This window comes from Kogia breviceps, chromosome 3 (genome assembly GCF_026419965.1).
Source record: "Kogia breviceps isolate mKogBre1 chromosome 3, mKogBre1 haplotype 1, whole genome shotgun sequence".
Taxonomy (NCBI): Eukaryota; Metazoa; Chordata; class Mammalia; order Artiodactyla; family Physeteridae; genus Kogia; species Kogia breviceps.
The window spans coordinates 37,681,368-37,708,114 of record NC_081312.1 but is presented as its reverse complement, the minus strand read 5'-3'; the positions used below and the strand labels follow the sequence as shown (position 1 = coordinate 37,708,114).

Here is a 26,747-nt window from a genome sequence, read left to right as displayed (position 1 = left end):
ATAGTGTCCTTCCTTGTCTCTTGTAACATTCTTTATTTTAAAGTCTATTTTATCTGATACGAGTATTGGTACTTCAGCTTTCTTTTGATTTCCATTTGCATGGAATATCTTTTTCCATTCCCTCACTTTCAGTCTGTATCTGTCCCTAGGTCTGAAGTGGGTCTCTTGTAGACAGCATATATATGGGTCTTGTTTTTGTATCCATTCAGCGAGCCTGTGTCTTTTGGTTGGAGCATTTTATCCATTCACGTTTAAGGTAATTATTGATATGTATATTCCTATGACCATTTTCTTAATTGTTTTGGGTTTGTTTTTGTAGGTCCTTTTCCTCTCTTGTGTTTCCCACTTAGAGAAGTTCCTTTAGCATTTGTTGTAGAGCTGGTTTGATGGTGCTGAATTGTCTTAGCTTTTGCTTGTCTGTAAAGTTTTTGATTTCTCCATTGAATCTGAATGAGGTCCTTGCCGGGTAGAGAAATCTTGGTTGTAGGTCTTCCCTTTCATCACTTTAAGTATATCATGCCACTTCCTTCTGGCTTGTAGAGTTTCTGCTGAGAAATCAGCTGTTAACCTTATGGGAGTTCCCTTGTATGTTATTTGTTGTTTTTCCCTTGCTGCTTTCAGTAATTTTTCTTTGTCTTTAATTTTTGCCAGTTTGATTACTATGTGTCTCAGCTTGTTTCTCCTTGGGTTTATCCTGTATGGGACTCTGTGAGTGAGTTTTGATGGTGTTTAGCAGGGGAAATCCAGGTAGAAGGGGTAGCAAGGGCGAAGACCTGGGAGAGTAATCAGGGTTTGGGGCAATATATAGCTGGCATTTATGTGACTCATATATGTAGGGAGTGGTGGGAAGGCTGAGGAATGAGGAGGTTGGCTGGATTGGGGGGCGGGGGCTTTGGTGAAGGACAGATATTCAGGAGATATGGTATAGATATCTAATGTAAATGTATGATTAGGCCTCGTGAGGAAAGTAATCTATAAATCTGCTTGTGATGTATAGCTGTAATGTCAGAGAACACAAGGGCATGCAACGTTTCAAATGATGGTCATTTAGTACAGTAGTCTACCCCTGCTTTGAGGACTGCTTTAACTATTTCTAATTTCCCTCTCAGACTGATTATGGGTTTATCAAAACATTTATTTTTATTCTTGTGCTCTCTTCTACTACTTTTGAGCAAATTATGTTCTCAATCAGCAGCTAGCCAACTAATACTTAGAACTAAGAAATTTACCTATTGATCAAAATTTCCTTGCCTAACAGATCAGAGAATTAAAATACTATTTTTAAAGAGTGGTTTTAAAAGAATTCTTTAAAGAATTAAGCATGCTATATGTGAAGAAATAAACTATAGAAGTGTCTACTGAAGAACATCTTTCTTTTTTTTTTTTTTTCAGATTAATGTGTGGAAAACAGAGTTGAATCATGTCTTGCCCTCACCCCTCTATCAAACAGAAACTTGGCTCCAGGGGGTGGAGGAGCTTATAGATGAAGATTTGCCAGCCTCCCAGGATTACTATGAAACTATGGCTCTAATGCAAGAGAAAATGACTTTATTTCAGGTTGGAAAAGAAAAGAGAAACATGGAAAAATCTGTGCTTTGTTAGGAACTGTTCTTGAGGAAGATGTTCCTAGAAAGGAGGGAAGGAAGTATAGTGGGTATTTGAGGATGGTTTAGGTGATTCCCCTGGAGATTTTTGGGTCCCAAAAGATACTTTCAGTTTCTTGATGAGCATTGTGCTAGTTTAAGGTAGAAACAATAACAAGAGTCCAGTGAAGTCTGGATTCTGTAAAGTCTGGCAGAAAAGGAGAGGGGAGATTGTTTTAAAACATAGAAGATTGGATTCTCACTAAAATGATATGAAACAATTTGAAAAGTGAGATTTATAGCATTTGAGCTCACAAAGCAATGGGAAATACATCTGAAAACAAAAGATTTTAATAAAGCTGTTACCAAAGAAACTGCAGTCCGCCTCTCTGTAAAATGGTCCAGTTTAAAACATTTATGATGAAAATATTTATTTACAACATTTTAGTTAAAAATGAAAGGGCTTTATCATTATTGTTTTGAAAAAAGATGCAATGCATGCACAGAGCAAATGAGATTAGCAAGCCTTTAATTACAGTGTTTGGCAATAAATCTGGTTATATCATGCTAAATTTCTTTTCAGAGTCTGATGGATAAATTTGACTGTCATTTGAATACTCTCCTGACATTTGAAAATAGAGACGAAAAACATTTGCCATTGGTACCACCTAACAAATTGGAGGAAATGAAAAGACGGTTTGTATCACTACCCTTCACAACTGCTGACACCTTTGTGTTTGAGCACTAATGGTGCTATAGGGACCAGAAAATACAGACTTTTCGATAATTTCTGACAGTAGGTCTTTAAGTCTTGATAACAGTTCCTTCATGTTTTATGTAATAGTAACATTATATCATGCTAACATACTTCCTCTTTTATTGCCTGGTAGGATATGGTGGTGGGAAAAGTTCTGGACGTATAGTCAGAAACTGAGCTCTTTACATTGGTTGTGGTCAAGTTACTATGTCTTTCTGTACGTTTCCTCATTTGTAAATACAGAGTAATGGTAATCACTGTTTATGTCTCACAAGGATACTAGGTAAAATGGGAGGAGGTATATGAAAGCACTTTATAAACTCAAAAAAACTACAGATATGAAGATTATTTAATTTGCGGTTGTCCACATCATTTTCTCTTTTCTCATTATTCATAAGCAGCTTATTAGAATGATATTAAGAGGGTATTAGCCTTAATAATGAAAGCTGTTAATGTGTAAATGTTGAAATTACAGTTGCATTAAGTTATATGGAAGTTTTCAAATTCAGTAAAATATTTTAGAGGTTAACATTTTATTATAGAATTTCTCAGTAGGGGAATAGTTTCTTCAGAAAATGTTCTGTTAGATATTTTTATCGTAGAGATAGCTGTTTTATATCTAGTCACAATGTTTGTTTTACTTTGTTTAAAAAAAAATATGAGGATTCATTTGAGTTCATGTGTTTAAAAGAAAAAGTTAAAGCCCCAATATTTTAAAAAATGCCAAACAGGTTTCTCACATTTGGCCAACAATATTAAATTAAATTCTAAAACCTGCACTATCTTCCAGAATCAACAACATTTCGGGGGAAAAATTCATTCCACTTCTAGAATTTCATTACTATAAGTGCTCAGTTCTTGGTTTGCTAGATGAAGTGAAATCAAAATTGGTTGTTTGGAACATCAAATACGGGAGCAAAGAATCTGTGGAATTATTGCTGGAAGACTGGCATGTAAGCTGCTTTATTTCATGTCTCAGACAACTGTTCTCCATGGTGCTGGGTTTGCATTTTTCCTTGGCACAATTTCCCTTACCTTTTCAGGTTTTGAGATGAGTTTTCTTGGTAGCTTTCATTAGCTTAAACATTGCCTAGAGAAAAGAATTACTGGTAGTCAAATAACAGACATTGGGAAGAGTAAGAAAGAGAAAACATTATTTAGCACAACAGAGGAGATTGAGTTAACCGGACTAAGTTACATAATAGAGAATGTTTCAGTGTTATTTCCTTTAAAAAAAATTCCTACTTTCACTTACTGGACATCTTGTTTAATATTTTTACCCACTCAGATTTATGGTTTTAGTCAAAAATTAAATTTTTCTTCGAACATTTTAATCTTAGCCTTTCAAGTTTTAAGAGTGGGAAAAACAGTGTGTTTTGTCTTGAGGCTTTCTGGGGGAGGGGTTTTAGCTCTTGCAATTTATAGGGAAAAAATGTTGCAAATGATTTAAATGTGTGTGTTTATTTGGTAAATTAACACTAAAGCAGCCTGGCCGTGTCATTTCTACAGTTAGGCCTTATTATCCTTCTTTCTGTTTCTCTTTCTTTTTTTTTTTTTTTTTTTTGGCTGCACTCTGTGGGTTGCAGGATCTTAGTTCCTCGACCAGGGATTGAACCTGGAGCCACAGCAGTGAAAACACTGAGTCCTAACCACTGGACCTCCAGGGAATTCCCTGTTTCTCTGTTTTTGGAATGAGGGCCAAAAAGAAAAACCCAAGATTGTAAACTTCAGTGTAAAAATTGGAAAAACATGATGAAGAAAGATTTATTTACAATTTATGATTTAAATACTGTACATTCCTAAACAGGAATCATCATTCTATATTAGACTAGATTTTGAATATTTTAATTTCTTTTTCCTACCTTGATTTTTCATTTTTCCATTTAAATAATCATACCATTAGCACATAAGTGTACAATGAGTTTTTAATTAACTGTCTATTTTTCCATAGATTTTACTAGCTTAAGGCACATAATAATTTGGTTACTAATATTTCTCAAGAGTTTTTATGTGATGGATTGTATCTATTTATAACATACTCAACATATCTAATAAAAATTATTCAGTATTAATAAAGGTATATGAGATAAGAAACTGATATAAATTATGCAATATTAATAAATATGTGTGGTAGGAGTTGTTGAAATTGCTATAAATACTTGCCTTTTCTCATGAGACGAAAACCATTTTAGAACTATGTTACTGCATTAAGATAAACTGTCAGGTCTCATACCTATATATTGCTTATGTCTCTTTGACCTTAACTATCTCTCTTCATGAACTACTCTTCTTCTTTTCCTACCCAAATATGTAGTATTAAAACTGTAAAGAAATTTTGGTGCCTAAGTGCGTCATCAATGTGTATATGTCTCTATCTAGATTTCTTGACACATTTAGAAAAATAAAAACTGTCAATATGTTTTATTTTCATTTTTTTCCCCAGAAATTTATTGAAGAAAAAGAGTTCTTAGCTCAACTTGAAACCTCTTTTCAAAAATGTGAAGAAATTCATAAGAATTTGGGTAAAGCTATACAATTACTTTTTGATGGAATGACCATCACTTAAAAATAGCATTGTATTTGTTTTGCTTTCTTTATGTACCTTAATGTTTTAGAAATTGGTTTTACATGTGTTTTCTTTAGAAAATTCTTACATCAACTTTTAATATTGTTAGTGTACATATTTATTTCACCACTGTCAATTAGTATGCAAGTATTTTTCTTAGCAGTATTATTCTATTAATGAAAAACTGATTTCTAAAATTACTTTCTTGTTTTGTTAACCTTATAGCTGGAGAATATCCAAATATTAGTAAACAATATACAATGGTGGAATATCATTTTTGCATGTATAGAAAAAAAATATATAATGTGAAGTCCACTCTACAAAAAGTGCTGGCATGTTGGACAATTTATGTGGAAAAGCTTCGTTTACTAAAGGCTTGTTTTGAGGAAACAAAGAAGGAACAGATGAAAGAGGTATTTTCAGTCTAATGGCACCTGCTCAATTTTACTTTTTTTCATTTTGTTTGGAGACTCGTTTTCCATCCAAAAATGAGAGGCCAGGAACAAGTAAGCATGACTGTCGGAAAAATCCTCCAAAGTTTTGGAAAGAGTTTAATTTCTTTCTCATATAATTGCTAAAAGGAATTTTTCTCTTTGTCATAGTTTTTACACACGTGCGCGTGTATGCACGCACACACACAGCTTTATTGGGGTATAATTTACAAACACAGTATAGCTTTTGGAAGATATATTGCTAAGTTCCTTGGAAGGGAAATAAAAGATGTGGAGTAGTAGATAGCTTATAGATACATTTAAAATAAATGAATGTTTTAGAAAGTTTTTTTTTTCCATTTGGGTGCATACCTTTCAGTTCTAAAACCTTTCTTTCTGGAGGAGGAAAAACAAAATAGCTTACTTGTGTGGAGAAGTATAGAAGAAATTTCGGAGTAATTCACTATTGTTTTTATTTGCTATTTATGTAATAACCTGTTTTATGATTATTCTCTGAGGTCGTTTTTCTTTCTTTCATTTGTTTTCCTCTGTTGTAAATAAATGTAGACAGCCTCTCAGATTAAACATTTTCCAAATAGAAGCTAAAGTTACTTAACAGAAAACAGGCTGTTCATATGAAAGTAAAGTTTCTGATAAGTATATGAATGCAGAAAGAATATTTGAGTGAATCATTATTTCTTCCTGTCACCTCTGTTGATACCAGAATTTCACATCTTTGGCTTTCAATAGCTCTTCTGTCTTTAAAGTTCTTTTATTAAAATTCACGTTTCTCTGAGGAAATAACACTTTAAACCTTAGAATTTCCAAACTCTGTGCTGAGGTGACCTGAGTTGCCAAAAAGAACTCTCAAAGTAATTTAAAATTTGAAGGAGACAAAGCAACATCTGTCTGCTGGACACCACACAAATTACCACTAAGTTGTTTGGACCTGACTACTTAACAATGAGAAATGTTAGATAATTCTTCTAGCCTAGGGAATCCATGAAAAAATTACTGAGACATTAAGGGGGCCATGAACTGAAAAAGTTTGAGAACCTTTGCTGTAAGCTCATCAGCCACTTAGAAAGATAGAAGATCAGATGCTTCCTGAAAGTCCAGGACCAAGAGTGATAACAGGTAGCCAACGCCTGCCAGTTAGTGATCAGGGATGAAGCGCTCCAACAGGGAGAGTCAAAGTCTCTGCAAAAACCTCACGCTCACTTTTTTTTTTTTAAACTTATCTATTTTATTTTATTTTTAGCTGCATTGGGTCTTCGTTGCTGCACGCGGGCTTTCTCTAGTTGTGGCAAGCAGGGGCTACTCTTCGTTGTGGTGTACCGGCTTCTCAGTGCGGTGCCTTCTCGTTGTGGAGCACAGGCTCTAGGCGTGCAGGCTTCAGTAGTTGTGATGTGCGGGCTCAGTAGTTGTGGCGCACGGACTTAGTTGCTTCGCGGCATGTGGGATCTTCCCAGACCAGGACTCGAACTCATGTCCCCTGGCAGGGACCCATCTGGAAGGCAGATTGTTAACCACCGTACCACCAGGGAAGCCCCCTCACACTCACTTTTGCTTTACAGTCAACCTTGGTGAAGATCTAGTATAAATAATGAAAAGACAAATAGTATGTCATTAAAATATTACATTGCTTATATGTTTTGTAGGTTCCCTTTGAGACACTGTCCCAGTGGAATCTAGAACATACTACTTTAAATGAAGTGGGAAATTTCTTAATTCAAGTCAGCACTGATGAAGTTGGATCATCTGTTTCTAAAGAACTGAGGAGGCTGAATAAAAGATGGAGAAAGTTTATTACAAAAACTCAGCTTGTAAGTTTTTTTTGGGTAACAGCTTCATTGAGGTATAATTTCCATACATACAATTCACTCATTTAATCTGCATAACTCAGTGGTTTTCACTTGAAATATTTAGAGTTGTGCAGCCATCACCATGATCAATTTTAGAACATTTTCATCACCTCATAAAGAAACTTGTACCCATTACCAGTCACTCTTCATTTTCTCCCAATGTCCCCAGCTCTAAAGATTTCCCTATTCTGGATATTTCACATAAATGGAGTCATATAATACGTAGTCTTTTGTTTCTGGCTTTTTTCACTTAGTGTAATGTTTTCAAAGTTCATTCATTTTGTAACGTATCAGCACTTCATTCCTTTTTATTGGCAAATAATAATCCATTGTATGGATATGCCACATTTTATTTATTCATTGATCAGTTGATGAACATTTGGCTTCTTTCCACTTTTTTGACTATTATGAATAATGCTGATATAACCATTCATGTACAGGTTTTTGCGTGGATATACAGCATACAGATTTCTAGTTGAAATTCATTTACCATTAAAGAATAACGTTAAGCATTTTTGCCTACTAGATTTCAGGTCCTTGAGAACATACACTAAGCTTTGTTTATCTTTAAGTTTAGTATAGGGCTTCATAGAAGCATACCTTTAATAAACAATTTTTGAACTTGAATTATTAAATTATTCTATTTCTTATTCGTAACAATTTGAGACTGAGGTGTTGTATGGGAAATTTTATAACATTGTTACTGATAAATCCGAAAAATATATTGACTATATTATGTTCATTTATTGTTTTTAATCATATATCTTAGCATAAAAATATAAACATTATATTTCATGACATTAATTTTTTATAGGAAATGAACCTGCCCCTTATAAAAAAGCAAGATGAGCCCTTTCTTGACAATTCTGGAAATATTCAACTATCTAAAGAAGAGAGCCTAACTACTGATTTTTCAATAGATATGTCAATAGACCTTCCTGAAAATCACAGTCAGAATATTATGGTAAATAGTCATACTTTATGTATTTCATTTGTATATAGAAATAATTTAACATCGCTGTTTTTCTTTTGAAAAAACCATATTGTTGAATCAGTAGTAAATGGGATCATTAGATAACATTTAAAGTATGGTCATTTTCCAATAAAATGCCTAAGTGGTTCTCTCACGCAGTGGTCTACAGTGTTAAAGCCCTGCGTGTCTCACTCACTGGGGAGTTCGCAGACACGCAGAAGCAGTCATGACTTCTGAGCTGTGGAAATGGACTTGATATTTTCTTCAGATTGCTTCTGACTAGTATTCAGAAATTGTCCAGCTTTAGGCTAGCCCCTGGCCTGTGTCTTGCTTCCTTTCTGTAAAATGGAGGGAAATAAAATCTTTTATTTCTTGCTTTGTTGGGTAATTCAGAGGATGACTTTTTTTTTTTTTTTTTTGTGGTACGCGGGCCTCTCACTGCTGTGGCCTCTCCCGTTGAGGAGCACAGGCTCCGGACGCGCAGGCTCAGCGGCCATGGCTCACGGGCCCAGCCGCTCCGCGGCATGTGGGATCTTCCCGGATCGGGGCACGAACCCGTATCCCCTGCATCGGCAGGCGGACTCTCAACCACTGCGCCACCAGGGAAGCCCCCAGAGGATGACTTTAGATTATAAATAAGAATATGGAAAAGAAACGACAACAAAAAAATCATACACATGGAAGGTGTAACACCTATGATTTTGGAAGTGTGCCTCCTTCAGAATAGTAACTTATATAGTTTTAAAAAAAGTAGTTTTTAACTGGCTTTGGCCAGTTGCCATGATGGAGTGCCCATGTTTTCCCACTGTGAAAAGACATAATCATAGAAGATCTTGAAAAATCTGAATTTGTGCAGTATGCTTTTAGAATAGAAGAATATAGAATATTTTTCTCATACATTTAAAATATGATCTGATTAAAAACAACTTTTAGAATATGTTTGTCATGTAAAACGGTAGCATATCAACCTGTAGGATATTGAGAGATTATTAATGGGAAGAGGCTTAATTTTGTTGAAATTTGATTCTGATGTTTTACAACTACTATTGCTAATAGCTGTATTTAATTAAATTGTATACAAGTTTTAGAAATGCGTTTATAGAGTCAATACCCTAATTTTCTAAGCTCTAGTCTTCTTATCTGTAAAATGGAGATAATAGTAACTAACTGATAGGGATGATATCATCCTTAAGAAAATTTTTGTGAACAAATCTTTTAATTTTTAAAGTGATATATGCTTAGATAACTAATGAGAACATACTGTATAGCACAAGAAACTCTACACTTAATGCACTGTGGTGACCTAAATGGGAAGGAAATCCAAAGAAGAGGGGATATATGTATATGTATAACTGATTCATTTTGCTGTACAGCAGAAACTAACACAACATTGTAAAGCAACTATACTCTGATAAAAATTAATAAAGCTATATATGCTATCATAAAATACTGTTATTGTCTAAAAAGTAGATCTTAAATCATTAAAATATGTTGACTTAGCACTTGTTTTTATTTTTTAATTTGTTTTGGCATGATAGTTTAGTATGCATTTTAACTAAACTTTATAAAGATAATATTAAAACATTGAGTTTAAAAAACAGCCATTATTTTTGAGATTTTCATTGTTCAATTAATTCGCTATAGGGATATAACTTTTTAAAATTGAAAATTATAATGTAAATGTTACCATTTTCATAGTGATAATTTTGAATGTTGTAGGCTGGGGAAGAACATGAAAAAGAAAATGAAGAATTTACAGGGACACTGCAAGTGGCTGAAGAGGTTGAAAAACTGATTGGACAAGTGGAAATCTGGGAGGCGGAAACCACATCTATTTTGGATCTTCTGAGACGGCAAGGTGACGTAGATACCTCAGTGGAAGAATCTTTGCAGGTATGAGTGGAAAAAGTATTAAAAAGACAGCTTTTATGGTTGTAGGTTTATGTATTAATATAAAAACTTTTAAAGGAAACAGTAATAGGACTATTGTTAGAATTTTCTTTGTTGGGGTTTTAAAAAAATGGCGTGGAATCTCAACCCTGGATCGTTTGCTGTGATTTTGCTTGAAGACAGAGGATAGATTTGAAGACTAATAATACCTTAGGATTTTAAATTCTTGAACTAACTTTCCCAGCTACAGGATGGAGATTAAAATATTCTCTTGTATCAGAGGGCAATGAGATGAGTAAATGAGTTCAGTCTCCTATAGCTCAGTGCAGTGTGAATGTAAGAGATTATACAACCTATGCTTTGAAAGATCAACCCCATATTAAGCTTTCCCTTCCTTCCCTGATTCAGGCAGGGGCTGAATGTTGTTAAAACTCTGTTCTGTCTTTATTCTCAGGCAGTGGACTCATTGAAAAGCAATGAGGCAACGGTGTATTTTAATATTGCTCAGTTCTCCCTGGAAAGAAGTTACAGTTGAGGTTTTACTGAGTTCCAGCTCAGCTATAAAATTTATAGAATTTATAGAGCATGTCATAAGTTACAGCCAGATGGAAAGTTCTTGGGAACATTTGTGTAATTCTTTTAAATCTATGTTTCTGAAAGGTGTATATGTAGAATTTTGTGTTTTCATTGTTTATAAGAGTAATACTTTCTATTGCTTTGAAAATATTATATAAACTTACCTGTGCCATCTGCCAGTGCTTTTCTAATTTTATTTTTGTATTTATTTATTTGCTGTATCTGGAATTTATTTTAGTGAAATAAATGGGTAAGAAATGAGAAATTCAATATTTAAAAAATATTTCAAAGCTATAATGATCCCTGTTATAAACAGTGAAAACACAAACAAGCTGGAATATACTTCCATTAAGAAGAAATTAAGTAGATCTTTGTTGGATCAAGATATATTGTAAAGTAAGAAATGCAAGTTGCTGAACAGTATGAGTGATGTGATCCTTTTAGTATTTTTAAAAACAGTTGCTTTTTTAAACTTTATGCATTTATATCTATAGAAAAATATCTAAATCATATACAAATAGCTAACTCTGTGTATCTTGATCCTGCATTATGCCCAGCTCTTAGTACATTTCCTGGTACCTAGTAGATATAAAGTAAATATTTTTAAAATGAATGTGTGAATGATTGATTAAATGACAGTTAAGGGAGGGATGGGGAAGAAGAGGAACTTTTTCTTTATGTGCTGTATACCTCTCCATTCTTTGAGTTTTTTACAGGAGGTTTGTTTTATGATTCAAAATAGAAAAATTTGAAGTTACAAATGAACGTGCTAACTTTAGAACATTTAAATAATGTATAAAAGTATAAAGAGGAGGACTTCCCTGGTGGTGCAGTGGTTGAGAATCCGCCTGCCAATGCAGGGGACGCAGGTTCGTGCCCCGGTCCGGGAAGATCCCACATGCCGCGGAGCGGCTGGGCCCGTGAGCCATGGCCGCTGAACCGGCGCGTCCGGAGCCTGTGCTCCACAAAGGGAGAGGCCACAATAGTGAGAGGCCCGCGTACCGCAAAAAAAAAAAAAAAAGTATAAAGAGGAAAATAAAAATCACCATACTTCCACTGCTCTAAGATAAATAAGATCAACATTTACATAGTTGATATCACACAATATAATTTCTATTTTATCATACCCGTGCCACCTGAGTTGTAATTAAAATTTTTTTTGTTAATTTGATAACTGAAAAGTGGTAACTCATTATTTTAATTTGTACTTATTTGATTACATGTAAGATTGAACTTTCATATATTCATTAGCCATTTGTTTCTGTGAATTATGTTTTTGTATTTTCTGAATTATTTTGGGGATCTTAGTATTTTTCTTACTGAATTTATAAGCTCTCTGAATCATGACCCATTTTCATTTGTGTGGCAAATATTTTTACCAAGTTGTTGACTTTTAAGTTGTTTATTTTATTTCACATAGAAAATTTTTGTATTTATTTAGTCATTTCTGTCTCTTATGCCTAAAAAGGCCCTTATGCCTAAAAAGATCCATTTTCATGGATAATTTCTTCTTTTCTAGCTTCATATTTTATGTATAATTTTCTAATTCATCTGAAATTTATTTTTGATATGTTGTATAAAGCATGGTTCTAAAAAGTTGTTTTCCATAACCATTTTCTCCAATAACATTTATTGAACTCCCTTCTGACTGATTAGACTTACAATTTCTTTTTAAGGTTTATTACTACTCCCTCAACTTATTTTCTCTCTATTGGCATTGTATTTCTTCTAGTCTTTATTTTATTGAAGTGCTTAGTATATAAAAAAAATCTATAAAAGACTGTTGCTCAGAATCTGATTATATTAATATAAAATTTCAAAATGAATGTTTAAAATAACATTTTTTAGACTATAAATTTGCCTCAGTTTGGATTAATAGTTAACTTTTTATGATTTCCTGATGAGATTGTTAGGGTTAATGTTTAACATAACCAGAATATTTATTGTGATCTCACTTTAATTTGTTTTAATAGCATCTTATTGCCAAAGGCTCTATGTATGAAGAGCTTATGTCTAGAACTGAAGACACTTTACAAATGGATGTGCAAACTGTTTCAAGCCAGGAGTCTCTTCAGCATGTGATCACAGCTGGACTTCAGGCAAAGATTCAGGAAGCTAAAGAGAAAGTCCAGGTCTCTCTTTAATATTCCCTATTTAGAGAATTTAGTCTTTAAAACTGAGTGGTCAGTGAGAGGGCAGGGAAGAGGGGGGGATTGCCTTGTAGTTTGGAAATGTTTTGTAAAATATTAATTTTGCCTTATATTTTATTTCTTTATTATTTAGAGCATGTTGGAAAATATCAATATAATAAATAGGATGTTCTTATTCTAGTGGGAAAATATGAGCTGCTACTCAAAGAAAATATTTCTTAACTTATGAGTTTTCTAAGAAGTTGGGCTAAGTGTTAAGTTGAGAATTTTTTGTCATCACAGATCAATATGGTAAAATTAGTAGCAGTGTTGAAGAACTCAACTGATGTTTCCCCAGACCTGGATGTCAGGCTGAAGGTGGAAGACTCACAGAAGGAACTTGAATCATACATTACAAGGGCTGAACAATTACTTGGCCAAGGAGAGAGCCAGAGAGGACTAATTTCAAAATACAAGGTGCGGCTCTTTCAACCATCAAATGTAGGACATTTATCATTAGTAGATATAAACCCACCTCATTTGAAATCAAGATGTTTCCATCACTGTAATTATAACAAAGTTATTGTAACTTTAAAAAATTTCCAAGTTTTATACATTGTTCCCCAGAAACTCTTAAAAATAAACATTCAAATGAAGATTTTTTTAAAAATTCACATTTTACTGTATGAATGAACTCAGTGGTATAGTGTAAAAAGCATGGCTGACTTCTATGACATTGAGCAAGAATCTAATTTCTCTGGCTTTTTTAATCAAATAAAATGGACATCATAATGCTAGTCCTGTCCAGCTGCTAATACATCAAAATAAGGTATGTGAAGAAACTTTGAGTGGTTAAAATTCCTCAAATGTAAAATAAAACCTTTATTATTAAAATGCTTTGGTAAAAGCTGCTTATGAACATATGCTTATCAGCAGTTAAAGATCCAATAGTGTTTTGTATGGAGACAGTTTTAGGTTGACTTTTCATGGTCTGATAGGCAGCTAAAGATGTATCGAAATCAAGAGGTACAAACTACTGTGTATAAAATAAGTAAGCTCCAAGGATATATTGTACAGCATGGAAAATATAGCTATTATTTTATAACTTTAAATGGAGTGTAATCCATGAAAGCATCAAATCATCATGTTGTACACCTGAAATTGATATAATATTGTAAATCAATTATACTTAAAAAAAAAAAAAGATGTGTCCAAAGCAGACTCACTATTAACTAACATTGGAGGTACTTGGGGATATGAAATAAGAGTAAAACAAGGTCTCTACCCTTGGAGGTTGGACAGGTAGAGAAATATGTGTTCTTTCCTTCATTCATTTATTCAGCATTTAACAAGTTTATTGAACATTTAAAATGAGCTAGGCATTTTGAGGGAGATAAAGATGAAGTAAATCCAGAACAGTAATAGACTAACAGACATAGACAACAAACTATGGTTACCAAAGGGGATAGTGGTGGGGTATGGGGGGGGGGAGATAAATTAGGAATTTGGGATTAACATATACACATTAAGTATATATAAAATAGATAATGAACAAGGTCCTATTGTATAGCACAGGGAATTCTACTCAATATATTGTAATAACCTATAATGGAAAAGAATCTGAAAAAGAATATATATATATATGTATATTACTTTGCTGTACACTTGAAACTAACACAGAATAGTAAATTAACTATACTTCAATTAAAAACAAAAGATGAAGTAAATCAATATTGCCAGCACTACTGCACACAGTTTTTTCAGGAAAATGAGCTCCTACAGGAGCCTCTTCATTCTCCTTGTGGTCTCCTCTTGTCTGGGCTCAGCCCTCTTCTGGCCTTCTGGACTGTTAACCGTATTGGACCCTAATATCAGGTATTTCAGCATTGCTTTTCCCACAGCCATCTTACGCTGCTTGCACCTTGCCAGCCACCAGCTTTGACCAATTCCCACTGTCTTTTTTCCCCTCTTTTACTCCCATATGCTGAGAGTGCTGAACTAAACTTAAAAGAGTCAGTTGTTCTTTTAAGTAACCACTAGGCTGAATTTCAAAAGGACAGACATGGTCAGCTGAGGAAAGAGGGAAGAAAAAGAAAAAGCAGAGGCCGCAGGCCCCTCCTCTACCAGAGAGAGGAGTTAGTGTCCGTTTTTTCACCATTTTCCTCTCCCTGACCATCTTCCTTTTGGAATCGGAGGCCAGGGATTTCCACCCTTTTGTCTCTGGCATTTAGTGAAGTAGATCCATTTTCACGGCAGAAGCAGAATCCCTGCCCAGTCAGGTATTGCCCTGAGACCCCCTGGGACTCCTGGGACACATGGGTGGTAGGAACCCCCTTCCTGCACACAGAGCTAGTATGTCTTCCCTGGCCGTAAATCTAGCAATCCTCACAGAGGCTTTGGAGGAGGTTCCTGGGGGCTCAGGTTGTACTTTTTGTGCAGGAGACCCATAATAAATATGTAATAAGTATATGAATGATTTCCCACCCTGCTTAATTGCCTTCTCCCACAGAATTACTTTCATCTTCTTGTCTCATAGGTTTTCTGCCCTTTCACAGACCCCAGACTATTTTTGTTCTGTCACTTGATAGTTACCTAAGCCAGGTTTCTGTTCTTAGGGAGTATTGCCAGGTAATATTCTATAAGAGTAGGTAAGTGTGAAGTAAGAGATGATCCACATTCCTGGGAAGGCAGACCCCATCCCCATCTCCTTGCTGCTCCTTCCCTGGGATGGGACTGCAATTATGGTTGGCCCTGGGCAAAACTTTGAAGTCCGTGATAAGGGGATGTTGCCTCCTTGCAGTATAAAATGCTTATGCACAATATTAAATATTTGCTATCTTAACCCTACTATAAAGTGTGTCTTATTGCAACACTGATCTCTAATACAAGCTGGTATACTCTTAATATTGTATTACTTATGAAGTATGGTCGTCTGCTCAATACTTAAGAATTTTAGAGGATACTTTGCCAGTGGCTCATAATAAGCCTTTCAGTAAGCCTTTTAAATATTTATCAAAGGGGTACCAAAAACCATGTTGAATATCTTAAGGAAGTCTTTATCCTGGCCTCAAATGTGTAACTACATTTGAATAATGACTATTTTGCAATTCTTTTCAAAAGAATTCAAGGGATACAAAAGGGAGATCAACCTCAATCTACCAAGAGAAGTCTCCCCTAAATCTTCAAATAGTCTTCATGGAGTCCTTTCCTGGTTCTACATGTTAAAGACTCAAATTCTACCTGTTAAATTAGCTTTGAGGATGTGGCAGTAGAATAAGGCTTTCATGTTCTTGTTTGTGGTTTTATTTTTAGGAAGCACTAATAATTTGTAATACTAACAGTCTGGCCAAGTATTTGAAAGCTGTTGAAGAATTGAAAAATAATGTAACTGAGGATGTAAAGCTGTCTTTGGAAGAAAAGAGTAGAGATATCTGTGCCAAGTGGGAGGTAAGAACGTGCATATGTGTCTGGAGCTTATGCTTATAGATCTGACCCTGGACCTGTTTGTCATCAGAGTCATCTTTGGTGGTCCCTTGTCTGCCCCGTATAACGGAGGGCTGATCACCGTGGGCTGTGGTTCTCAGGCCCGGGATCAGCTGGCTTCTGTCTGTGTTCATCCAATGACAGCAGTGTTTGGAGATTAAAGGGTGATTGGAAGGTGGAAAAGGGAGAGTCCAGCGGCTTTCTTTCCCTTTCTCTCTTACACAGTGCCTCTGGCAGCTGTGTCTCCCCCTGGCTGCAGGTTCCATGGATCCAGCTTCTGATGGGTGACCCTTCTGCCTGGGTTCCGCTGAAGCCTCCAGCCTAGGGTGGTAGCAGCTTTCTGCCGATGCTAATCTCCGGATTACCTTACCGTCCCCTCTTTGGCTTTCATCTCTTATAATCGATTCCCTGCATTTAATTCCCTCTGAGTTAAATATTTAATGTTTTCTGGTTTCCTGGTTGGATCCTGACTAAGACAACTTATTGACACGTATAAACATATAGAGTTTCATAGAAAATAGGTATAGGCTTTGGTGGCTGACAGACCTGGATCCAGCAGCTACGACCTCGGGCAAGTTGCTTAACTACTGGGAGCTTCAGTGATAAGATGGGAATAATTCCACCTACTTGGCAGGATCCTTGCAAGGATTTATATAAAGCACCTACCACAGAGATTGTGTTTAGTAAATGGTACTTTGTATTAAGTGTGTGCATGTGTGTGTGTGAATATATGGAGAGAGAGAAAATAAGGTAATATAATTGAATATCTACTGTTAAAGGCCTTCTTAAAGCACCTTTTAAAAAAATTTGTTTATTTGTTTGTTTTTTTATTTTTGGCCGTGTTGGGTCTTCATTGTGGTGCACGGGCTTCTCATTGTCATGGCTTCTCTTGTTGCGGAGCACAGGTTCCAGGTGCGTGGGCTTCAGTAGTTGTGGCACACGGGCTCAGTAGTTGTGGCCACAGGCTTAGTTGCTCCGCGGCATGTGGGATCCTCCCGGACCAGGGCTTGAACCCTTGTCCCCTGCATTGGCAGGCCGATTCCCAACCACTGCGCCACCAAGGAAGCCCTAAAACACATTTTAAGATAAACTTTTAGAACAATTTTAGATTTATAAAATTATTACAAAGGTAATACAGAGAGTTCCAATATACCCATGACCAATTTCCCCTGTTATTAACATCTTACATTAATATGGTACCTTTGTCACAATTAAAGGACTAATATTGATAGATTATTAACTGAAGTTTATACTTTATTCATATTTCCACAGTTTTCCCCTAATGTCCTTTTACATCTGTTCTGGAATCCCATTCAGGATACACATTGTAGTTACTTTATATTTCTCCATAGGCTCAGATACGTGTTTTGTAATATTTTCTCCCAGTCTGGAGCTTGTTTTTTAATTCTAACTGTCTTTCATAGCTAAAACACATTTTTAGTTATTAGAAAGAAAAAAAAATATGTTTCTGGTATATTTTAAAACATCCTCCCCAAAGATACATGGATGAATCAGAATTTCACATAAGCTCTATTTCTATCCTTTGTTACAACAAATATTTTTGTGTTTCTAATGGAAATCTTTTCAGTATATCCTATTATGGTTAATCTGTGCCTTTGGTGTTTTTTTTTTTTTTTTCTTGGCAGTCGCTTCATCATGAAATGTCTTTGTATGTTCAACAACTAACAATAGACATTGAAAAAGAAAAACTTAGTGACAATATTGCAAAACTCGAAAAACAAATAAATAAAGAGAAGAAATTAATTCGCAGAGGAAGGACCAAGGGTCTCATCAAGGAACATGAGGTAAAAACCTGTTCCCTTTCACATTTTGTTATCATTGTGGGGTTTATCTTAAATGGTTTAGTATGCCCTTGGCTAGGGTTAAATCTGTTCTGAAAATTACTTCAGCCCTTCTGTCCCCTGGGGATCATCCCTTCTGCAGTCCAAGCTCTAACTAGAGCCCGTGCTTCTTGTTTTTTGGAAGTGAGAAAAATTCAGAATTGAGATAATATTTCTTCTTTATATATCTCAGTGGCCCCTGTCCTGAGACTCTGGTTACAAGATGTCACCCACTATTGAAGTTCCCATAGTTACTTTTGTAAGGACACGGTGTCCTCAGAAACACGGCTTTTGTGAAAGATACCAAATCAGGATATAAACCAACCGGGGCAAATCTAATGGTCTTTTTTTGGTCCTCATCCTGTTTGATTTCTTCTGCATATTTGACAGTCCTGACCCCTCTTTTCATTTCTTTTAAACTTTCTACTGCTGTGGCTCTCTCGATACAAATCTCTCTTGCTTTTTCTTATTTTATTATTTTGGGGGGAGGCCTTCTTTTTAGTGCCCTTCACTAATTTTCCTTTTTTATTGTGTTACCCCGATGTCTTAGTTTTGAGGTGTCAGTTTTTGGCTAATTTCATGCTTGCTCCAGGTACTTGTATGCACTTGGGCGTTTTAACTGCCCTCTCTACAATGATAGCACCTATCATTATCTCCAGCCTAGTCCTCTCCCCTGAGCCCCAGGTTGTGTTTCTAACCAAGAAGTAGATATCACCAGTGTTCCCCAGAGAACTCCACTTAAGCATGTCCAGAACCAACCAATAATATTTCCTCTTGAACTTTTCTTCCTCTTCTGTATCCTGGTTATGAAAAACATTGCCATCTCAGAACTCCCTCCCCCCTTCCCCTTTCCTTCTCACTCAGCCTTAGTGTAGTCGGTTGCCAGCTCCCATCTTCAAAAGAGCTGCTTCTTTTCCTTCCTTTCCACCAGTGTTGCCACTTCCCTTAACCTGGGGTCATTTTCTCAGTATGATGGTGTTTGCACTGTCTTCCAGCCCCATCACCAGAGTGATCCCTTTGAACCACAAATCTTATGTCACTGGTTCACCATTACTCCCGGGACATCTCCAAACTCCTCAGAAGGCCACACAAGGCCCTTCACGTTTGGCCCCAGGACACGCCTTCATCACCCCTCCAGCCATGTCCTTTCGGAACTTCTGGAGCTTTTCTTCTCTCGGCTGCTCCTTCTACTATAAGCATGACCTCTCTCCCCTTTCACTTGGAAGGACTCATACGTGTTCTTTCCACCTCTAGCTCAGATGGCTCCTCCATGTGAAGGAGGCTTTCTCTGACTCCTTAAGGCAGGTAGTGGCCCTGTCATAGCACTTGTCATGTGGTATGCTCATTATTTATGTGACTACTGTTGGGGAGGAACAAATTTTCCTCTACCCTTTAAGATCCCTGGCTGGGTCTGGAAATTGAACTGACAAAGACAGATTAACAGCAGAAAAGCGTATACATTTTATTGAATTTTATATGCACATGGGAGCCTTCACAAGAGCAGGATGGCCCAAAGAAGTGACCAGAGCAGGAATCTTTTATACCTTTTAGACAAAGAAACAATACATTTGTGAAGAATTGACAAGACAAAGGAGTTTGGGCTAGGGATAGTAAAAAGGTGAAGAAGGAACTAGGAAGATAAGGGTTAGGGTACAGGGTGTTTTTGCAGATTCTTTTGGTCCCATCTCTGGGCGGATAGAACTCTGTCTCCAGTAAAAGAAACTTTATTTCTTCCCTTTAGGCAGAAAAGGGGAAACCTTTTCTGTTTCATTTTTCTTTTTTTTTGGCCATGCTGCGTGGCTTGCGGGATCTTAGTTCCCTGACCAGGGATTGAACCTGGGCCCCATCAGTGAAAGCGCCAAGTCCTAACCACTGGACTGCCACGGAATTCCCTCTGTGTTTACTGCTTCTTAATTGCCTTCAGTTCAAAATTGTTTTCACATCCTAAACCATAATGGAAAAGAATATGAAAAAGAATGTATATACATGTTTAACTAAATCACTTGGCTCTACAGCAGAAACTAACACAACATCGTAAATCAGCCATACTCCAATTAAAAAAAATAATTTTCACATCAAAGAGGCATAAGTTGGGTTGACGTGTTCTGGTTTCCTTCACTACATCACTGGGCTGCGGCGAATCCCTTTAGGGCCGACTGCTCGTCTTTGTTTCTAGTGCCCATTCCCACACCAGGCACACAGTGGACGGGCTTATAAAAGAAAGTGTTGGGGAGTTTTTTGTTTTTGTTTTTTTGTTTTTTTCTTTTTTAAAAAAAACATCTTTATTGGAGTATAATTGCTTTGCAATGGTATGTTAGTTTCTGCTTTATAACAAAGTGAATCAGCTATACATATACATATATCCCCATATCTCCTCCCTCTTGCATCTCCCTCCCTCCCTATCCCACCCCTCTAGGTAGTCACAAAGCACTGAACTGATCTCTCAGTGCTATGCAGCTGCTTCCCACTAGCTATTGGTTTTACATTTGGTAGTACATATATGTCCATGCCACTCTCTCACTTCATCTCAGCTTACCCTTCCCCCTCCCTGTGTCCTCAAGTCCATTCTCTACATCTGGATCTTTATTCCTGTCCTGCCCCTAGGTTTTTCAGAACCTTTTTTTTTTTTTTTTTTTTTAGTTTCCATATATATATGTTAGCATATGGTATTTGTTTCTCTCTTTCTGACTTACTTCACTCTGTATGACAGACTCTAGGTCCATCCACCTCACTACAAATAACTCAATTTTGTTTCCTTTTATGGCTGAGTAATATTCCATTGTATATATATATATGTGCCACATCTTCTTTATCCATTCATCTGTCGATGGACACTTAGGTTGCTTCCATGTCCTGGCTATTGTAAATAGTGCTGCAATGAACATTGTGGTACATGACTCTTTTTGAATTATGGTTTTCTCTGGGTATATGCCCAGTAGTGGGATTGCTGGGTCGTATGGTAGCTCTATTTGTAGTTTTTTAAGGAACCTTCATACTGTTCTCCATAGTGGCTGTATCAATTGAAAGTGTTGTTAAAGTCACACACGTCTGTTAGTTTCTAATCCTCATGGACTAATCATGTAAACTCATTTGAAACACATTTCCTGCTTTATTTCCTCAATCAGGCCTGCTTTTCGGAGGAAGGCAGCCTGTACCAGCTTGATCACCACATGGCTGTCCTGCGGGAGCTGTGTGAAGAGCTGACTTCACAGAAGAGTCAACAAGAAGTGAGGAGAGCACTCAAAGATTATGAGCAGAAGATAGAAAGGCTTCGGAAATGTGCTTCCGAGATTCATATGACACTGCAATCCACGGTGGGAGGCACGTCGAAAAACAAGTTAGTGCCTCGTGAGAATAGCTGCATGTCAGGGAGAAATGAGATAAACCCTCTCTCGAAATCAAATGACACTGAGTATTATTCATTCTCTTTTAGGCTTTGTTTTTCTCCCTGTATTTTAATACTCAATTTTGATTCCTTCCTAGGGGTACCGCAGACACATCTGAGAATGGAGGAAGGAACGCCCTCAGCAAGGTGCCATCCGCAAAATCAGACAATCAGCCATCAGCTGGAAAGGTGTTAAATTTGGATAATGTATTTTAGAAGTAAACCCAATGAAAAAAGCCAGGTGTACAATAATCCACTTCTCACTGAGTGTTGCATTTAATTATCTGATTGTTTCCATCAGCAGAGAATTCCCACTTAAATAATATAAGGAAGATTGCTTTTCACAGAATTAGAATACAACAAACCAAAGCTATGGCAAGCATAACTTAATCTTCCTCTGAGGATACCAACAATTCTTTCCAAAAGAGACCGTTTTGAACCATTATGAAGACACGCTGTCTGCATGTTACTGTTGAGAGCACAAGAGGCTGAGTTTAAACTGCACAGATGCTTCAGTGTCATTGAGATGAACTAGTTCATTTGTCATTTGTCTTTTTCTCATTATAATGTCTTTTAATTTCCTTGGGAATTGGATTTTCTAAATTCTTAAATTCTAGGAAAGTGGGGATTTGCTGTATATCACAGCCCCGACTGCCTATCAGAAGGGGTAGGGAAGGAACAAGGTGTATTTTTTTTCAGAGGTCTGCTCCTGCATGCTAGGCTTCTGTCTGCCTTGGACCATGGCTATGTGGTCACAGGCAGAAACAGCACTTAGGGGCTGGGAGAACTCCTTTATCCTGCTGACATACCAATTAGAAGGTGAGAATCAGTCTAAAAAATCTCCTCTGTCCTATGGAAAGACCTTTCTCTGAGCTGAGAAACTTTAAATAAATTGTATTATCTCCTGGTTTGGGGTATAAAGCATCAGTGATATCCCTTTGTATCACAAAATGTTTATCTTTTCCAGCCAATTAAGTATATTGAATATAATATGTTTACTATTTTGCATATTTGCTTAGGCAATGGAATCGATTAAGGATTTTAGCCTGGAGTCCAAGTTAAAGCCTCAACAGGAGGAAAGCGTTATGGAGAAATATGAAAAGGATCACAGTGCATCTATAAATAGTTTACTAGAGAGGTGAACTCTTTTTTAAAAAAATTATTTTTATTGACATACAGTTGATTTACAGTGTTGTGTTAGTGTTAGTTGTGTTAGTTTCAGGTGTTGTGTTAGTTTCAGGTGTACAGCAAAGTGATTCAGTTATACGTACACACACACATATATATGTATATATATGATGTATGTTTGTATGTATGTATCCTTTTTCAGATTCTATTCCCTTATAGATTATTACAAAATACTGAGTATAGTTCTCTGTGCTATACTTGCTGGTCCTTGCTGGTTATCTATTTTATGTATAGTATTGTGTATATGTTAAGGAGGGTAAACTCTTTTAAACAACTAGAAAATCCAGCAAAAATCTTTCATCAGTGCAAGTGTTATACTTTAATAAGTAAGTTTTTGTTTTCCTTTAGTCATAATTTTTGCATGTGATCCAGTAACTTAAGCAGAAATTCTCTGGGATTTCCTCATGGACAATTGACAGTAATTAAAAAAAATTTTTTTTAGTCTTATTTTTTAAATTAAGTAATATTGCATTTAATTTTTTTCCAGGTATGATACACACAGAGACAATCTTGAACTACACCTGCAAAACAGCATTGTCAGGATTATTTCTGATTTCTCTAGTGACAAGGAAAGGAGTAGTGTTTGTCTACAGGATAAACTGACAGATCTACAGGTAAATACTGAAAAGATTACTAGAGGAGTTTTATCTTTTATTAGAAAAGAATACCGCCATAAGTATAGACGTCACCATTTTTGTTGCAGTCTCATATGCTAGATGCTTCTGAAGAACTCTCTGTCACCGGATTTCAGAAAGACACCCAAACCCAGGAAGGAGTTTGTTCGGGGTGCTAATTTATTGCTCATGCTCTAATTTGATATTCTATATATTGTGGCTTTCAGAAGTTTAGATTGTCTTTGGGATGGGGATGAAGGCTTCAGATGAATTGGTTGAAACAATGTGTTTGAAGGCGATTTCAGCCAACACAGCTTCTGGTTTGCTCCAAAATTAACGATATGTGAAAAACCAGCGACTCTGAATTTTTGTTTCAGTCATCTATCATCTTAACCAAATTGTCACATTATTCGTCTGATGTTGGGTAATAAGAAAGGGGGAGGTCGTGGAGGGAGTTTTCTCTGTACGCGATGGATGATCTTGTGGAGAGCCGTCAGAGGGAGTACTGCATTTGACTCAGGAGCTGCAGAAAAAACAATCTAGTGATGGGCACACCAATCGTTAAGTTCTCAAAATAAGTATCTTCCTTATTTTGATGATAATCTGTGCATTGCAGTGCAACACCCTCGTATGCTTGGATGTGCATTAGAGTGAATCCTTACAGAAAGCCCATCTGGTGGAGAAAAGGTCATGGGTGCTTCCTACAATGCGCTCTCATATTTTCTAGTTATCTTCCTTTCATGATGCCAGTTCCTGAGTCATACTCTACCAAATGGCTCTTCTCTATTTTCCATCTGAATAAGCAAAATTCATGTGTTAAAATCTCTGTTGTTCAAGTAATGGATGTAGCACATTTTCATCACATTTAAGAAGCTGTCTCGAGACCCTGCTCCTGTGACTGAATAATAAGTTGGCTAGAAAAACTAAACGAATCCTTGGGGAAAGTGAAGAACAAATTATACTGATGAGCACTCAGATTCTATAGCAATGCCTTTTTTTAAAAAAAGAACCAAGATAAGGAGTTGGAATAGTATAGAATTTTAGATGTTTAACTATAAATCATAAATTAATTTTACTCACTTCTCATTTGATAGAAATGATTTCGGTTCATTGCAATTTTAGTTTAAGGAGAAAAAAAAGACTAGAGAAAATACAATATCTAGTAGAATATGTTCTTATATCTCTGTGTATCTTTCTGAATTGTATTCTGTGTATCTAACTTCAGGGAAGGGCATTTGGATTCCTTTGAAAGCCATGTTGCTGATTCCCTTGATTTCATTCAGTGGATTCTCCGAGAGCACAGTTAATAGCATTGCTCTCTGAAGCGTAGTTTACTTGTAAAATATCCTTTGAAATGTATTTTCATGTGAAACTTTGTGTTTGTGCCCACAATTGTAAATGTCTCATTTTGTAAGAAGAGAATAATTGTGCCTGTTAACCCATTGATTGAAAAATTAATTTACATGTTTCATCCAGGTCTTAAAAAATGAAACTGATGCTTGCTGGAAAGAGTTTGAAGTCACTTCATTGAAGTTAGAACAGCTGGAAAGTGACATTAGGAAGCCTTTTCTAGTTAAGGCAAGAGATAAATTAAAGGAGAAGGAAAGAGAGCTTCAGATGACTCTTAATACCAGGTATAATTCTGGGATCTATTAACCATGGGTTTACTAAATTTACTAAATTTTAAGAGAGGCTAATATTATACCAAGTATGTTATTTTATTTAGTTGTCACAACAACCATAAGAGAAGCTGATGAGGAAACTGCTGCTGGGGGAGGTTAAATCACATAACCAAGCCACACTACTGGCCAGAGACTTAAGTGGAACTTCAAGTCTGTTGAGTTCCAAAGGCCATGCTCTTCCCACTATCTCCCCTTGAGCCTAAATTTAGCCACGTCAGGTACCTTCTCTGGGCCTTGATTTGAGAGTGCTATTGTTATCCCTTTACATAGGATGTGTACCCCCAGCACATCTCCCCAGTTTACATAGGAGGAAACTGAGGCTCAGAGTCTATATGTTATTTATCCAGGGTCACATATTTCAACTTATTATTGGCCTAGACTTTGAACTAGTATATTTCCACTAATAAAATAATTCGTATACATAATGAATTTCTTTGTCATCAGGGCAAGGTTCAATTACATTTAGTATTTTATATTTCAAAAGAGAGAGAAAGGCTTAGTATGCTTTACAACAGTTTTCCATTTAGCACAGTATCAGTTAAATTATCGAGAGTACTTGGATATAGCAAATAACTCATTCTTTGCCATTGTGGATCACTGGGTTTGGGTGTTTTTTTTGTTTGTTTTTTGTTTTTTGCGGTACGCGGGCCTCTCACTGTTGTGACCTCTCCCTTTACGGAGCACAGGCTCCGGACGCGCAGGCTCAGCGGCCATGGCTCACGGGCCCAGCCGCTCCGCGGCATGTGGGATCTTCCCGGACCGGGGCACGAACCCGTGTCCCCTGCATCGGCAGGCGGACTCTCAACCACTGTGCCACCAGGGAAGCCCGGGTTTGGGTTTTAATGTGATTATCTATACATATCATTGTATGTATTTTTATTGAATAATTATTTTCTGTTCTTGGTTAAATAATGGCATTACTATTAAATGTTTTATAAGATATCTTTCTGCTGTGTTTTCCCCTCACGTCTGATTTATTTTTCACCCAGAATGGAGTCTTTGGAGACTGCGCTGCATATTGTGTTACCTGTGGAGAAGGAGTTGCTCCTTCTCTGTGACTCAGACCTGCTCCTCTGTGAAATGGCCGTTCAAGAATTTAATCTCACTGATGCTGATGACATTTATCGAAACCTGAGGGTAAATATAAATTCTCACAGTGTATTTATAGAATAAACAGTTCTTCAGAGATTTATACATGATTATGCATTTTTAAAATTATACATCCATAGTATTTATTTCAAATATAAGCCATGGCAGAAAAATCTTCAATGATTTAGACTTGTTATTTATTTCTCAACTCTTTAATTCCTTGCCAATTTGGAGGTATCAACAGGTACCATGGAGTAAATAATGATGTATTTTCTTTGAATTAAAAATGAAGGCTTGCTTATGAATGCCTTCTCCAAGGACTGAAATCCTAATTTTCTCTCTGTACTAGACTAAGGGGCTGAAATTGTCATATTCTACAGTTTACTTATTCCAAATCTCATCTTAAAAATATTTTTTTATTTTTCAAATTATAAACAGATGTCTCAATAGTTCAACCTGTAATTATTTTCATTGAATCAATAGATTTATATACCTTTTTTCTTTTGGGGATTTAAATATCAGGAAGGGTATCAGATAATGAAACAGCTGGGCCATCTGATCATTTGCAATTAAAGTGTTCCTTCTGTCAAAACTGTCAGCCTTGGCTAGACTGAGAAACAGTTGTCTAGATCAAATCTAGTGACATAATTTGAGGTTAGTTTCTGCTGTGCAATTTTTCTTTCTTCTGCCTCAGT

At 36.3% G+C, this 26,747-nt stretch overlaps 1 protein-coding gene across 8 annotated transcripts in view; it reads left to right on the top strand.

Moving 5' to 3' along the window:
- SYNE2 (spectrin repeat containing nuclear envelope protein 2) overlaps window positions 1-26,747 on the top strand; it is a 324,338-nt gene that overhangs the window by 107,331 nt on the left and 190,260 nt on the right. For all 8 annotated transcript variants that reach the window (XM_067028349.1, XM_067028348.1, XM_067028354.1 and 5 more), the window contains exons 12-29: window positions 1,393-1,557; window positions 2,167-2,279; window positions 3,131-3,293; window positions 4,784-4,862; window positions 5,132-5,319; window positions 6,999-7,163; window positions 8,017-8,166; window positions 9,895-10,068; window positions 12,615-12,773; window positions 13,074-13,247; window positions 16,083-16,217; window positions 17,900-18,058; window positions 21,220-21,431; window positions 21,578-21,668; window positions 22,499-22,617; window positions 23,155-23,281; window positions 24,758-24,915; window positions 25,953-26,100. In XM_067028349.1, coding sequence (XP_066884450.1) covers window positions 1,393-1,557; window positions 2,167-2,279; window positions 3,131-3,293; window positions 4,784-4,862; window positions 5,132-5,319; window positions 6,999-7,163; window positions 8,017-8,166; window positions 9,895-10,068; window positions 12,615-12,773; window positions 13,074-13,247; window positions 16,083-16,217; window positions 17,900-18,058; window positions 21,220-21,431; window positions 21,578-21,668; window positions 22,499-22,617; window positions 23,155-23,281; window positions 24,758-24,915; window positions 25,953-26,100 — 2,679 coding nt within the window. The remainder of the gene's footprint in view (window positions 1-1,392; window positions 1,558-2,166; window positions 2,280-3,130; window positions 3,294-4,783; window positions 4,863-5,131; window positions 5,320-6,998; window positions 7,164-8,016; window positions 8,167-9,894; window positions 10,069-12,614; window positions 12,774-13,073; window positions 13,248-16,082; window positions 16,218-17,899; window positions 18,059-21,219; window positions 21,432-21,577; window positions 21,669-22,498; window positions 22,618-23,154; window positions 23,282-24,757; window positions 24,916-25,952; window positions 26,101-26,747) is intronic.